Source organism: Thermobia domestica, chromosome 17 (assembly GCF_964235325.1).
Source record: "Thermobia domestica chromosome 17, izTheDome1.hap1.1, whole genome shotgun sequence".
Lineage (NCBI taxonomy): Eukaryota > Metazoa > Arthropoda > Insecta > Zygentoma > Lepismatidae > Thermobia > Thermobia domestica.
In genome coordinates this window covers 131,871,335-131,888,593 of record NC_137470.1, presented here as the reverse complement: position 1 = coordinate 131,888,593, position 17,259 = coordinate 131,871,335, and the positions used below count along the sequence as shown (strand labels likewise).

The following is a 17,259-nucleotide window of genomic DNA, read 5'->3' as shown; positions in this document are numbered from 1 at the left end:
ATTTTCTCATTTTTTTTACTTTTATTTTTATTTTTTTCTTACGCTGCACTCTTTCCTATCTACTTACATACGGGACTTCTGCACAACAGAGTCTGTGTGGTCAACAAGTAGTGCAGCGCCACGGTCTTCCTTGCCAGTTAGATAGGAGGAAGTGTGCTGTGTGTCACGGCTTATAAGCGCGTAAGAACGTCCGCTTGTTCTCTATGCAAAAACAAACAACAACAATTCTTCAATCGCTATAGTGAAAAAAAAAAAAAACAATGACAGAAACATTAGTGAATAATTTTGTGAGAAGCATGAAAAGTTATGGAATATGCGTAGATATTCCACAAAAAATAACATCTAAAGTAAAAACAATTAGTGTACTTGGACCAGACTCCATTATATTCTTGTCTACAAGTGATGATACAACATATATATTTCGACCCGCCAAAGTGTGGAACGAGTGTTCTGTACCACAAATGAGCGTGAAGAACATAAAACCCGAAAGTATCACATGTTTGCCTAACAGCAGAAAAATTGTAGGCATAACTACCAGTGGTGATCTGTGTTATTTTGTCATTCCTGTAGGTGTAACTATGAACAAAGTACTACAAACGGAGAAATTTACACAATCAAGAGATATTCTTCAGAGTATCTTTGTTGAAGTGGTCGGTGGTAATAGATGTTTTCTTGCTCGAACTGATGACGGTAAAGTGTTTGAATTTAGAGAAAAAAGAGAGGGCTTTCGCATAACACGTATATATTGTTCTTACATTGATCGAGAATGTACTCCTCACAAGTTTAGCCCTCTCCGAATTGTAAAAGTTGCATGCACTACAAATTATAGTATTGCACTGACAGAAATTGGAGAAGTGTACTCATGGACGTCGGGCCCATGGTTTGAATTCATGACTCCAAGAAACTTTTTAAATCTGGGTTTTGACGGAGACAGCTACAAAGTGTCTGGATTTGGCAGCAACTTCATTATTGACATTGCATCTGGTATTGATCATTTCTTAGCATTGTCAAATGATGGTAGGGTATTTGCATGGGGTTGCAATTGCCACGGGCAACTTGGTTTTCGAGACACCTATTGCGAAGCAAACGCAAAGAAATTACCGATTGAAATGTTGGGTCATGTTGTAGAGATAGCTGCATCACCAGAACTCTATATATCTGCAGCAAGAAATACGAAGGATGAAGTGTTTGTTTGGGGTCAGTTGAAAGATGAGCCATATTGTTATTTCCCTGTGAAAACATGTGTGCTTCAACTGAGTGATGTTTTCATTTCTAGAGCACCCAGCCCCGTCACATGGAAACCGTTAGAATTTTCTTCTGATTTCGATAATATTGAGCATTTGTTTGATGTTGAATCAAGTAGTGACCTGACCATTCTAGTAGAGAATAGGCCCATTTTTGTACATAAGAATGTTTTGAGAGACAGATGTGAATACTTCTGGGGCATGTTCAGAGAGTGCTGGATTGAATCTATAATGAGTAAAGTTGAAATAAAGCACAATCATTTCAACTACGAAACATATAAAGCATTTTTGTACTATCTGTACACCAGGAAAGTTCGTATCTCAGAAGATAATATGATGGATCTCTTAATATTAGCTGATTTCCACTGTAACACTGAGCTCATCAAAGCATGCGAGGAAGAGTCCAAGCGATTTGTTAATGAAGAGAATGTTAACATTTGGTATGAGTTCGCTATTGAGTACCGGCTAAAGGAATTGGAAATATTCTGCCAAGGAGTGATTCTGAGATATTTCTCCAGTATACATGAACTACAAAAACTGTGGAAGAGTGTCAGTAAAGAAGCCCAGATAAAACTGAAAGCATTGGCTGCGAAACATTTTGCAAGCGGATGGTGAAACATATTTGGTAAGTCAATTCTATTAACGTTAACCATTAAGATAAACTATGATTCATGAAATTTCTTACATCTCTTTGGTTTATAGTTAGAAACATTTAAGAAAGTCATTTTAAGGAATTTTATTATGCAATAATATTATTTTGTTGCCCTGTAATGTAACAGAAAAAGTACAAAAAATAAATGTACCTCCCATTATTAATTGTTACGTATAGGACAGACAAGAATTTTTAAGATTGCAAGTAATTAGACTCTTCTTATACAGTCAACAACAAAAATTCTTTCCGTTTGATAAACTTTATTTTAGGAATAGCGGTAGTAGGGCTGGTGGGTTATAAGAAATTACATTTTCTTTAATTTACTGAAAACTGTACTCAAATTGTTCTCCCATTCTGAAGTAATTTCCGAAACTAATTTCATCAAATGGAAAAAATGTTCCTGATTGTACACATTTCCTTTCTTTCTTTTGCTTATGTTCCAAATAGGATCCTTCGAATTATGCTCCGAGGCTAAGTCGGACAGCAATTATGCTAATGAATGAAGTAGTGGAATGAAGAAAAAATGACAACTTTGAGGAAACTCATGCACACGGTGTTCGTCCGTCATTTAGTGGGATCTGGGATCGAACCAGGGACCCCATGCACTAGAAGCGAGCGCGCTACTAGTGAGCCACTGCGGCCGCATTGTGCATATGTAAACTTTAGCGCTGCTAGGGACCTACTAATAATAACACACAACCACCTACGAATATATGCATACTATGCTAAGTGTTGAATGTAATTAATGACATGTTAATTTTCACAAATTCAGATTCATCACTTTTAAGTCCACTGCTAATCTTTTTATATTGGTGTAAAATTGTATAATTTAATATTGTTCATCAATTCTAACTTTCCCTTCTCTCCCCCCTCTTATACCTTACCTCGCATTGCCAGCAAAACTGGTTATCCTAAAGTAATATCTTAATTTCATACCATGTTTCTCTTTTAACTGTCTGCAATATTGCTTATATTTGTATAACTTTGCAACCTTACTGTCTCTCTTTCTCTTGTCTTTCACCTTAACACTTTCCATTCTTCTCCACCTTCACATTTCAAATACCTTTAATCTTTTTATAGCTATTTCATAATATCCACTTTTGGGTTCAGTTCTATAGTTTAAAAGCCTATTCTTGCTTTTATTTCCCGTTTATATTACAGATTTATACTGTTAATACTACATAATACTGAAAACTGGTCACTTGTACAGTTGGCGACAAAAGTTCTTTCTTTTTGATAAAATGTATTTTGGTAATAATAGTGGTATGGCTGGAAGGTATAGAAAATTACATTTTTTAAATTACTGAAAACTGTTCTCAAATTGTTTTTCCATTCTAAAGTTATTTACGAAACTGCTTTCGTCAAATGGAAAGAACATTTGTCACTGACTGTACTACTTTCTCTTTCCAAATTTTATAATTGGCATCATTTTCTTTGTTCCAACCATCATTGTTCTAGTTTTCGATGGGATTTTATCATCCCTTCATAAATTCTTTTTTAATTTACTAATACAATTACATTTTTTATTCCAGGTTTCGCTGCAAGTGTTACATCATCTGGAAAGTTCCAACATTGAAGAAGCGTGTTCAACATGAACTACGTATGATTTAGGATTGAATACAAACAAACTTTCCAGATATCCATGATTACTATAATGTAACCTCGTGTTAATAGTAAGTATTTCTATTTTACGATCGTACTTAAGTAAAAAGAGAGCTTCATTTTAAAGAGAATGTGTAGAATTAACACCCAGTCGGATATAAAAATTTTGAAGCAAAATCCGTAAATTCAGGTTACAGGCCGCTTTCCTGGAGCTATTGCTACCAGGCAAGACAATGGCAATAAACATTTGGTGCAGGTTTTCTGTACTGCGTTAGAAGGAGTAGAGCGAGGTCAGCCTAGACCAGTGGTTCTTAACATAATTCCTATCACATCCTCTTGCCAGCGACCCTTTTCTAATTACTGGTTTGTAATAAGATTGTGTGGGATTTTTAACATACCTATTGCGGATATCTCACGATATCCATCTATTTCTATAATTGTAGAATCAATTTCTTGTATATAGTAGATATAGTAACTTCCCTAAAAGCGAATGGATTAGAAACAAATTTGGCCAGTTCATTCATATTGCAAATATCAAATCCAATCCGTCAAACTGTTTCAAAATAGAGACCGTTTGAAACATTTAAAACTTCATAATTCCCTTAATTTTAGGTCATATGATAAAAAATAAAGATATTCCTAATTACTGTTAAAAAAACTTGGACAGTTGTCAAAAATGTTATCAAGTATTTTAAATGACTTGATAATATGCATCACGAAGATTAAACCGGATAATGCCGCACTACTGAAATCACACCATGCCCAGGTATCTCATTAGCTTTCAATTTCAATTGTATTCCAATATGCAGGTTTTGTTGCATTTGTATTTTTCTGGTATTTCAATATGGAGTTCTTATCAGTCTCATATCGTACCTCTTTTATTTAAATTGGTTTTTAAACAACTCTGCACTTGATGAAAATGTTTAGTAGACCTAGTTTTTGTTGTTCTTAACAGTATGTATAAAAATAAAAAAAAATATGCCTATCAGAGCAAAATAATATTTCATAAAAATATTTTCCGGTATTAGATTCTAATTATCCTCTTCTGACGTGGAGTGTCATATACTACAAACAAAATTAGGTTATTTGTCCTGATAGAGTGACAACATGGCACGTACGATACGCGTATTTTGCGTCTTTTCCTTGTCGCCAGAGTGGGATCTTAGATAGAAGCTTGACAATTGAAGTACACTTTAGGTTGGTCCTAGAGAGCGTTTTTGGAAGGAAGAATATACCACAGAAACCGGAAAATGACACAATTACGTTAAGTATTCTACTTCTCTTTATTTAACGCGTTATTTTTTATTTTTGTAATGGATGTTGATTTATCTTGTTAGAACCTTGGGGATAAATAAACTGTTCACTATTTTGCTCTTCTATTGTATCGAGGAAAATAGAGACATTTTGTTTTATCATGTGTCGTATGCTACACTACGAAACCAACCGTTACAAAAGATGATTATTCATAATTAGAAATGAAATGAAATCTTTAAGTTTTACTTCCCACGGTTATGCCGGTTAGGCTAAAGGAGACGGTGATGATGAAAGATGAGTGAAATGGTGGAATGAAGAAAGTGGGAGGAAACGGGAGAACCCCGAGAAAACCCACGAGCACGGTGTTTGTCCACCACAAAGTTCACTTGGCGGGGGCTGGGATCGAACCCGGGACCCCAAGCACCAGAGGTGAACGCTCTACCACTGAGCCACCGCGCCCCCCTTCATAATTAGAGATATCTCATGTTTTCAATCTCTTCACTTGGGTTTTATGGTACGAACATGTGACAGTGTTTTAGGTATTTGATAGTGTTGTTATATTGCATAGATATATTAAGTGTATAATACACACAAGAATACGTAGAGAGGAGGCAGGGGGACAGACCACTATCAGAACATCGTTTCTCACTTTTTATTGGTACAGTTCCAATGCGTCCTGTATGACACATATGATTGTCAATACTCTCTGAAAAAAAAATATATCTTACTATTTAGATTTATGGAACGAAAGCATTACAAAAATGTAAAATTTACATGACAAAATTATTTTGTTCTATTATATCACTGAAGAGCTTAAATTTAACTCTTCCGCTTATCTTCGCGAACCCCATATTGAGAAACCCTAGCCTAGACGGTGCATACGTACTTCTTATCTCTGTACGTATATATTTTCATACATTCTAGAAATTCCGTTTCTCATATATTTTCTAGATGATTCTCGTGTAATTCTGTCTTTCAATTAACATAGATGGCAACTGTAGATTTTACAGTAGTTGTTTATTTCCGGCCAGAAGGTAAATAAAGATCGTGCACAAGAATGTGAGTACTCAGTGTTCGTACACAACCAGATGCTTATCAAAGTATATAACTATGATTTTCTTTATCCTGCACTTGCCAACAAAAAGCACACATGATGTCTGTTTATTTGCGATTGTATAGTTAGGTCCCTTCTAAGCAATAAATATGTTCGTAGCCTGGTGCAGAAAATCTTGTGTGATACAAAATTCTGCTAAATTTTGCCTCTGCAGAGTTTTTTTTTTTAAACTAAAGACGACTTTCTCTCTCTCTCTCTCTCTCTCTCTCTCAGGATACGAATACTCAGGGACAAGGTGCAAATACAACATAATATGGACAATTTATTTTAAATTCAAGAACTCAAGATGTGAAGGACCAATAAAAAAAGGAACATTAAACATTATTCTGTGAATAACTTGAGCTCACTTTGTATACATGCGCTTGATTATTTATTTATTTTGTTTTGTTTATTTTTTGAAAACAATTTTCACTTAACTCGATAATGTATATCTGAAAAGCCAATATCTGACGCTCGTGCTTTTTTTTTAAATATTAAAATACGGTAATTCATGTAGTTTAAAAACATTCTAAACCCTAATATTAAACGTTAGTGCAATTTTCTTTAATTTTCGAAATATTTGCAATTAAATATTGTAATTATTATTAAGTACTTCTTTTAATTTATCTATATAAATTAGTAAGTGATTATAAATCTAAATATAAAATATACTATTATGTATATCGACTGTTTTTTTTTCTTAGTTTCAAGAGTTGCACTTTTTTTGTTTGTTCTTTAATGTATTTATTGATTAGAGATTACTTTCAATTTACTCAAGTAAGTTGTTTGAAACTTAAATCTACAGTTCGACGTTGGATCAGTTCTAGATGTACAGGATGTCCCAAAAGGTATTTTATAATTTCAGTCATATAACTTTACTTGTAAGTAGCTTAGGGAAAAAAAGTTTTTTCTGATGCACCAACTCAAAAAGATTTGTTTCCTAGTTCTTTGGTCAAGTTCTCCATGCGCACCTCTGGTATCACGTATATTATCTAGTCAAAATTCCAACTTAGTCCAAACCCAATTTAACACGTCAACGTCTACTGTCTCAATAGCTGCCGTTATTCTTGCATTCAAATCAGCAATATCATGTATGGGCCTTGATATAACCTCACAGAATGAAGTCAAGGGATCGAGGAGGCCAGGGAATCTGGCCATCTCTTCCAATCTAAAGTTGTGCGGAAGTCATGTGAAAGAAATGTCCAGTTGGCAAAGCCTAGTATGGAGGTGCACCATCTTGCTGAAACAGAACATGAGGATGCTGGTCATAAAATTGTGGTACCAGTCACAGTTCAAGCATGTCCAAAGAGTTTGAAACATTCACTTTTTCCTCGGCGGAAAACGGCGGCCCTAAAATGCGGTCAAATGACATACAGTACCAAACCTTAACTTCTTGACTATCACTCACCACCTTCTTTACAGCATGTGGATTCGTCGAGCCCCAGATGCATACGTTATTTCTATTAACTTTCCCACACATGAAAAATTCATTCATCTGAAAATGTAACGTTCCTCAGAAATTATTCATCCTTATCTCTCGTGAATAAAATCCTCAACAAATGCACCACGTTTAGGCTTATAATCTAGATTTACTTCCTGTAACAATTGCGCTCTGTATGGGAACAGACAACGATGCTCTCGGAGTGCCCTGTGCATTGTTGTACAAATTATTTGCACTTCTTGTGATGCCTTATGAAATATTTCTGTGGTAAATGCTGGAAAACCTCTTGAATTCTCCCCATGCCTTCGTCACTTTTCCTTGGCCTGCCTACATGGTGTTTCAAATTCATATTGCCTGCTTCCATGAAGTCCTTGTGTCATTTTTTTTATGGATGGCCGAGAGGGTGGTCGTTTCCCGTTCGCGTTCTGAAATTTGTCTGAACTTGGGTGTCTGACTTATTTTTAATAAACCAAGCCACATACTGGGCCTTTTGCTATGCTGACTCAATTCTTCGATTCATACATCGTGCTCCTACTATCTTGCCAAAATAAAGAGAAAGACGTTTTTTTACTTATGTTGTTTCTATTACCTGGAAAAACAAAACATATGTTCATTACTTTACATAACAAGCTTTACTTTGTTTCTCTAAGTTAATTGGAAGTCGAATTATATGGCATTGGAATTGTAAAGTGTATTTCAGGACACACTGTAATACTATTGGTAATTAACCCTCGGTCTTCTGCAAATTAACCAAATAGCCACGAGGAGAGTAATTAACGAAATAGTCGCGATTGTGGGTTATTTATGACACCCTATAGCAATGTTTGAGCTGTACCTATTATTTTATTTATTTTAATTTATTCAATATAAACTACTGTAAGGATTTCTTTTTTAATTCCGGACCTTAAAGGCAGAGGGGAGTAAGTCATTTTTATTAAATTTTCAGGAGAGACAGAAAACAGTGACTTACTTCTTTTTGCCTTTAAGTGCCTTCGGACTTACATCCAATTTTATTGTTGCTAGTTGATAAAGTATACAAAATACAACTACAAGCTTTCTAAGAATAAGATATATCAGAACACGCGTTTCAAATCTGGCACTAACTCATTTTCAGAAAAAAATGACTTACTTCCCTCTGAATTTAAGGTCCGGAATTTTGTAACTGTGATCAAATATGGAACTAAATATTATATTTTTAACTTAAAAAAGTTTATGAAGTATGTCCCAAGTTATTCTGTTTAGTAAATATCAGCAGTAGTAGCCAGGAAATTTAGCAGAAAGCTTTTATTTATGCGACAAAAATGTTACATTTTGGCTTAATAGTTTACGAGGGTCAAGCTCAATCACAGACAGGTCGTATCTGATGTTGAAACTCAACATTTCACACATAATCCATGCCCAAAAGAGATGTTAAATTCCAATAAAGAAAGCAAGCTTCTGCTTCATTAAAATAAATTAAAACTGTCGAATTCAGACACATTAATTCAAAATGTAAGGACTGGTCCAGTAGCTAGGGCACGACCTTTTTGGTGCAGGGCGTTCGGGATCGATTACCAGTAGGAAAGTATTGAAATTTCAATGCAATACACTGCTTGGATTCCGCTCTAAAATTAATGATCGTCTCACATGCAGCCTGCAACAGCATGTTACATTTATATAAGGGCAGTGCCTATATAACATACGGATAATGTATGCTCCCTACTTATTCCTGTAGTAAGCGAGAGGATTCTGTATATTTGTACAATATACCGCTGTCCGGAGATCGGATTTTTTTTTTCCAGTGCAGTGACAAAATTACTAACTAGAAAGTTCAAGGAATAATCCAAGATTGCTAACTCCTACAAGCATAGAGGAAAACCATTAAAATACATTTTCAATGGAAGCTACATCGACGTAATCCACACACTGCAGAAGTTCGGCCACTCCGTATATATACGTGATTAACACTCAAAGTGTTAGAAATGCAATCTATCAAGTATAAGGAAGATAAAAAGAAATAAAATTCACGTCCTGTCACGCTAAGGGGGATGATACTATTTTCTAATATACAACATGTTAAAATATTCCATTATAACAAAACTCAATGTATATTTTGCTTATGGCATTGTAAATATACCCTAAACTTGAGGCTAAATCTTAAAAAGAATGTCAGGACGAATTCCCCTCTTCCTTATCTCCATTAGTGTATTCCACGATAATTTTCGTTTTAAAATGCTCAATTCTAATATGCCCTACATTTTTGTGGCTTCCCAGTCATCCCTTATAAAGAGAATTTAAACCAATAGAAAATAAAATAATGAATTTACTCTCCTATTGGCGCGATATCATTCAAAGTTTCACGATATTTTTTTTCTAAAATTCATTCGGTTTTGATATAATTCAATGTACATATTCTTTGATGTTTTCCCCTTAAGCCTCAGTAACTAGGATTAAAATCATAGGAGTGAGTATTAAACTCAGTCCTCTCATGTGGGATTAATCCCCCGAATAAAAATATGATAAAAGGTAAAAAAAATTAAATCTTTGACTTTAACGTCCCGCGTTTGCGCCCGTTAAGCTAAGGGAGACGATGATTAAGGCAACTGAATGATGATAAAAGAATTGTTGGAATGAGATGTGGGAGGAAACGGAATATCCCCGAAAAAATTCACGGACACGATGTTGTCCATTAGAAACTTACTTGACCGGGAATCGAAACAGAGACCCCAGGCACGTGATATAAGCGCTCTACCACTGAGCCACAGTACCATCTTATCCCAGGCTAGTTTCCGTTACAACTGTTCGATTTGGATGCAGTGTGGTATATTTTATTTAATACTTCAGAAGCAATTCACTTTTCATGGAGTTGAAATCAGTAAAGAATAAAATAGTAATATTACTCCCTCCCTGATTATTTTAGAGTTCCACGATAACCTATATAAAATAAATCGGTTTTTTATACAATATTATGTATAATTACTACCACATTTAAATTAATCCGCTGTACTTGGGATTAAAATCCATCACGACTCAGCAGTAAATTTAACCCTTTGATGTGGTATGGAATATCGCTCCCCCTCAGTTTTTTTTTAAGTATTATTCATCTTTCATTTAAAAAAAATAGATTTTCATGAAATGTAGGGTATTATTTTTTTATGTTTCACAACCAACCTCACTATTTGGATTTAAATATAGTCCAGAACAAGAAAGTGAATCTTTTTTCGTCCGTCATTTTTAGAAATATATACGTATATTTTCTATAGTAGCTTTCGTAAATATTATTCGATTGTAACAGAATATGGAGTATACGTTTATTAAAATTTTCACATAACTCCCACTCTTACAGTTGAATTCAATCAAATATTAGGCCTAGGCGCACACCCAGAAATTTTTGTTGAGAGGGTTCCAAACTTTCGGGGGGCGGGCGTGCCATACTACAAACCACTACGCCTGTGTAGTATTGAACGGATATTATTCTTCACCGGAAAAGACGATAAGTAATTGTAAAACAATTCCACCTATATTTACAGAAAAAAACAAGATTATTTATATATATAAAAAAAGAGTACAGATGAAGTGTAAGATCAAAATTTTCATGCATCAACCTTATTCCTGTTATACAAGTATACGTTTATTATGAAAGTGTACAAATGGATGTTCAATTAGGATTTCCCTGGATGCGCCCCTGATTAGAACTCGCTTAGCAACCGCTCTCTTCTGAAGTTTTAAATAAAAATCGTATGATAGCCTTCGTAGAAAAATAAAATTTGGCTGAATATAGTTCTTCTTTTCTGATAATATCCGATTAGCTCAATTACTTGTAGTTAAAATGGGCCAGAAGTGACAAGTTACGTTCTGCTCAATTTTATGTAACATATTTTTTTAATAAATGTTTATTAAAAACACTCAGGTTTCTATAGACCATTACGTGTGTTTCGGTGGAGATAAGCTACACCTATAGTTTAGTGTTGAAATTAGTAAGACAAATGATCGCTTGCTTCAACAATACATAAAATCACTATTATTATTATTATTATTATTATTATTATTATTATTATTATTATTATTATTATTATTATTATTATTATTATTATTATTATTATTATTATTATTATTATTGTTGTTGTTGTTGTTGTTGTTATGTATCCACTCAATCGAAAAGATGTAACAGCTTTTTCAGGGTGAGTTATGAGTGAGTTTCTTTTCCTGTGTTTTCCTCATTCACACCAGGTAAATGCCGGAATGGTACCTAACATAATTGCCCCAGCCTGCTTCCTTCCTTTCCCATTCATTTCTTCCTCTCTAATTTCTCGGGCAATGTGATCACCGAAGAACGTTATCCTTCATATGTGTGTGACGGGCTAGCATGGCCCCAGTTGCCGAAAGCCCAGAAATCTAATTCCTAATCCAAATACTAATAAAGTACTTGTCGAAATGTATACATCGAAATGCACATAGGAATTGATTTTGAATTTGATAAGATATGATTGCAACTTTATTTATTGTTTCATAAATGCTTGAGAGAGCCAAATTTAGTGACGTCATTAGTAAAATTTATATTTATTTGCTGGTTTGAAGTTTAGTATCCATTTCAAGGCTGATACTATGTGAGACGTGGATCTACAGCTTAAAGTAGGATCGGGAAACATAAACTCATACCAGGAATCGAACCCCGGCCTTCAGCTTTGAACGCACGTAAAATTTGGAACGTAATGTAACGAAATCAGCTCTTTCAGTTCAATGTGCTACGTTATTCCATTTAGACTAACGGATACGATGATTAAGGGAAGTGAATGATTATGTAAAATTGGTGAAATGAAATTGTGGGAGGAAAGGGTGTTGCCCGAGTAAACTCACGGACACAATGTTGTCCACCACAAACTCAGTTGGCCGGAGATCGAACCAGGGACCCCACACACCAGAAGTAAGTGCTATACTACTGAGCAACCCTGCCCCTCGCGTAACGTATATATGTGTCTGTGTAAGTGTTCCATTTGTATGTGTTGTTACCCATTATTACAAAAAAGGATAGTGTGATGAGCTGTTATCTTTATGTTAATGTATCAAAATATAGGATAAAGGGTATTGCCGCATAAAGGGGGGGCTGAAAAATGCCCTTACCCGGGTTGCTGTGATATTTATACCAAAGGCACCTCATATCAAAGATAGCTTCAAACTCCTCCAAATTCAACTTCAAATTCATTTGAATTTCGAAGTTATTCTTGAAAATTCAAAAATCAAAAATTGTTCATATCTCGGAAAAGATTTGAGTTACGAGGACGAAACAATATATGAGTATACTTTGCTTAAAGGGCCTTACAGGAAACATGAAATAATATATTTCGCCCTACACATTTCTAGCGACAAACGGGTCAAAAATATTCGAATTCAAATCTTTTTGCTTTATGTTTGAGTGGCCAACTTCTGTTTTCCACCATAGAAGCAGCACTAAACCCACCTATAATATATATTCACCATGGTTTGGTTCCTGTAGTGAAACTTTGTGTAAAAATTGGAAAGCGAAAGCCGGGACGCCGATTTTGCCTGTATGGTAGGCAACACACATTACGTCACAGATGTATTGGCCGACACGAATACACCCGGAAGTCAAAGATGGTCGCTATTCAGTTACTGACTCTTCATGAGTGGTCCGGCATGGCAATATATCTCTCATAATCTTATCTGTTGCAGAAACAGCGCGAGAGCGCTAGAACCATTGATTTTCAGACTGTCTTAGTAGGATGCCAATTTTTAAATCGTGATTTGCAGAAAACAACTTTCTTGATTATCCCTATATACATGTATACCCACATATAATGCACTACATGTTGTAATGCACAAGATGACGATAATACACAAACCTACAAGATGCTGTGATTGTAATGTCTTTCCTAAATTAGAAAACATTACAGGAAAATGGACACGTTTTAACGCTTGCGCTGAAAGGTAAGCGCAAGCAGTTGACTACTGCTGAAAAGAACTAGTCCCGCTATGTTACAAAAATTCGTTGATTGTTGGCGCCGTTCATGGTAACCTTGGGCAAAAGTATCGTCTTCTACATCACCAATTCGACAACAAGTTACTTCTTCAAGTTGAATTGTTATGCCGGATAACTTCTTTTTTACATAATAAGTTTGGTAATCGTCTTAATTCTGATGATGGCTTCGTTGACGAGGTAGCTTAGTAAATGGAACGACAGCACATCGCTCAAAGCACATTAGTATTAGAAGTACAAGAGCATGGTTGTAACAAGTGTACACGCTCTTTCTCAAAAGTCTCATCTGCGGACATACTGGACTTCTCGGAGATGACAGAAAGAGACTTAAAAATATTTTTACAGGTTCCTCTCAGTTGACTCAAGCTGTTTCCTACTTACCTGAAATGATGAACGAAGTTGACAGCATCAATATATATTTCTGGCAGTAAATACCCACATAGTTAAATTCAAGGTATAATCTCCACATAATAGTAGGGAAAGCATACTAATGTTATAGTGATTACTTTCCAAATAGAAGTGGGTATTCGGGTCTAAAGCGTTATTATTGTGAACGTGCACATGGGAATCGAACAGTTGGATATTGTTCACATGCCACTGCAATCGTTTATTACCTTTCATGTGCTTCACACCTAGTTAACATTTTTCGACCTGCAGATATTTTAAGCAAACAGTGTGCGGCCAGACTTTTCGCTCTAGTAATAAACGCATATAGTGATTGAAGGTTCCAATTACCGTGTCTCTCATTTTCCTGTAAGTTTTCTAATTCAAAAAATTCAATAACAATATTTTGCATATTTTTGTATTATCATCATCTTGTTCAGTATAGCATGTTGTACATTATATTGGGTATACATTATATACAGGGATAATCAAACAGTTGTTTTCTGTAAGTCACGATTTTAAAATATTGGTATCCTACTAAGCAGGTGCGGCTCCAGGGGGGCGATCGGGGCAATCGCCCCCAGTAGAAGAAACTTTATTTTTTTTATAAATAAATAAAATCCTTCCCAGAGTTTGGAGCCCTCAAAAGTAGCATTATGACAACCTACCGCCCCCCTTCCAGAAGTCGGTCCTGGATCCGCCCCTGCTACTAAGGCAGACTGGAAATCAGTGGCACAAGCTCTGCTATGCGGTTTCTGGAAGAGGTACGATTATCTGAGTTATGTTGCTATGTAGAGCTATTCATGACGAGTCAGAAACTCAAAATCAACTATCTTTGACTTTTGACAGTATTTATGTAAAAAAAAAAAAAAAAAAAAAAACATTTATGGCGTAATGTGGGTTGCCTACCATGCAGGCAAAAAGTGTCCCGACTTTGATTTTCCTCATTTTACACGAAATTGCACCGCAGATATCAAACCATGGAAAAAATATTATATCTGGGTTAGTGCTGCTTCTATGGTGGAAAATAGAAAGTGGCGACTCAAACATAAAGCAAAAAGGATTTGAATTGAACTTTTTCCCACGCATTTCTCGCTAGAAATTCGAAACGTGAAATACATTGTTTGTTTCCTGATAGACTCTTTGAGGAAGGAATATTCATTTTTTTTTTTGACACTCGTAACTCAAGTCGTTTCCGTAGAGCTCCTCCGTGGCTAAGCGGTTAGCGTACGCGCCTTTGGCGTGGGAGGCCCGGGATCGATTCCCGGCGGGAGCTCATGTGGTTCGGATTCCACGTTAATCAGTAGGTCCACGTCTCATATAGCCTCGCTGCTGAATAGGACGTTAAACTCAAAATCAATCAATCGTTTCCGAGATATGAAACATTTTTGATTTTCGAATTTTCAACTATAACTTCGAAATTCGAAGGAATTTGAAATTGATTTTCTGGCCGAAGTTATCTTTGAACATGGGGCACCTTTGGTGTAAATATCACAGCAATCTGCATAAGGACACTTTTTAGTCCCTTATTCGACCATACCCTTTCAGAAGCTCGTTAATTGTCATTTTATTATTTTTTTTTTAAATTAGAAACCTCTCTAACGAAACCTTACTGTATTTTTATGTGTATAAGAAAATATGATTGAATGTTTTATGATAGGGAACTTAAATATCATTAAAGTTTGCCAACTTAACCTAATAATGATGGTAAAACTACTTTTTATTCAGAAAAGTCCAAAGTAATTTTGGTGGAAAAATAAACATGTACCCTATTACTATATGTAGCACTACATCATAAGCACGGTAGTAGTTTTTCTTTTATTTACCACTTTTTTTTTTTACTACAGCCATTTTGGTTGTATTTGTCTTTGTACACTAATCAACAAAAGTAGATATTTCATATATATTACTTATACAAATCATGTAGTTTTGAGATACACTTTTATTGTTCTCATAAAAACAAGAATCCTAATCCTAATCCTAAATACATCTAAAATTACATAAACTCACGGACATAAAATAACGGGTTCTTCTGGTTGACATGGAAAATTGAAATTTGGGATGATTGTAGCTTTTCGGAACTAACCCAGAAAATAATTGCTAAAAGTGGACATTTTTCAGTTTTAGGGGGTCTAAAGAGGAGAGAAGAATTTTCCCATGTTATTTAAGTGGGCGTGTTTTGGACTTATAATCTCATATTTTAGGTACTTGGAATTGGAATAAAAACTTGAAATTCAGTATGCTTGTACGCTTTTGGTTAGCATTACCTAAGTATATCAATAAAAAATTAAAAATCCAAGTTTAGAGTGCTTTGTGGGGAACTGATAAATCTTTCCCATGTTATTTGTAAGGGACATCTTCTACACCCCAAAATATTTTGGCACTTCCGGAAGGATTAGAATAAAGAAATTTTGCATGATTGTAGCCTTCCAGGAGTAACCCACAGGAAAATTACCAACACTGAATATTTTTAGTTTCTTAGGGCGTTTAAATGGGAAATTAAAAATTTCCATGTTATTTAAAGGGGCGTTTTCTTGGGATACACAATATTATCTTTTTGCAATTGAATTACAAAAGAAACTTGAAGAATCGTGGTCTTAAGAGGTGCGAGGCCGTAATCTAGGCAAATGTGGTGGTCTAGGTCCAAAGCCCCCAGTTGGCCAAATTCAGGAAATATTAATAGCAAATGTACAAACTTCGCTCTTAATGGAAAGGCTAATACATAAGAGATGTGATGCCGTAGGCCGAGCAAACGCTGGGTTCTGGGAAATGATGCCCCGGCTAGCAAATGGCTAGTCTAATCTATAACATTTTATCCTGTATAAGAAAGCCACTGGAAATTCAAACACAAATGTTCCGTAAGAGTTTTAGGAAAATTATAATACAATACATTACTGATAAATGCTGTTAGGTTATTGTTACTTAAAGCAGCCCAATATAGAATGAAAATCACAGTTGGTAATAAAATGTGTGGGTGAGCTGAAAAAATGACCAATCTTGCCTAATGTGAGACTGAATGCTATCTAGTAGCTACATTCTACACCGCAAAAGTCAAAATTTCATAGAATTACGTCATTCATTCTGTATGAATATCTGGTTAAATGCAGCCTTTATTTTCTTGTTGCGGCAATAATTCCTGGATTAGATTTGACAAAGCTGTCGTTTTTTCTTAACTATTTCCAGAATTTTAATTTTCTTGTAGTTTTCTTGAAGACATATTGTATCATTTTTGAGTAAAATTCATAGGAGGTCGTCCTCTGTATATTTTCAACGAACTTAAAGCATTCGTTACTTAATTCTCTATGATTGTGTATGTGTTGTGTATGTGTATGTGTGTGTGTGTGTCTGTCTGTCTGTCTGCCTCTTATTTGTGATTGCGATTTTTAAATTTTGAGCCCTAAATTCGATAGAGCATCAAAAACTAGCTGATACAGCGGTGGAAGTTTTTGCGTCACTCTTACCGTTCCCGAGATTTTGGCCAAAAATGGCCGACCGTATGTTATGGAGAGATGATCATGGTGTTGATCAATATGGAAGAGGATGGTGAACATTTTGGTACGAAATAGTAACCGGTGGCCACTGTCCAACTGGCCACTAGTTTGACCAGTGGTCACT

General features: G+C 35.3%; 1 protein-coding gene across 1 annotated transcript in view; it reads left to right on the top strand.

Moving 5' to 3' along the window:
- Positions 1-260: 260 nt before the first annotated feature.
- Positions 261-17,259, top strand: part of LOC145674179 (RCC1 and BTB domain-containing protein 1-like) — a 50,036-nt gene continuing 33,037 nt past the window's right edge. The window contains exons 1-2 of the mRNA XM_081744013.1: positions 261-1,869; positions 3,429-3,569. Of these exons, the coding sequence (XP_081600139.1) occupies positions 261-1,859 (1,599 nt within the window). The 3' untranslated portion in view covers positions 1,860-1,869; positions 3,429-3,569. The remainder of the gene's footprint in view (positions 1,870-3,428; positions 3,570-17,259) is intronic.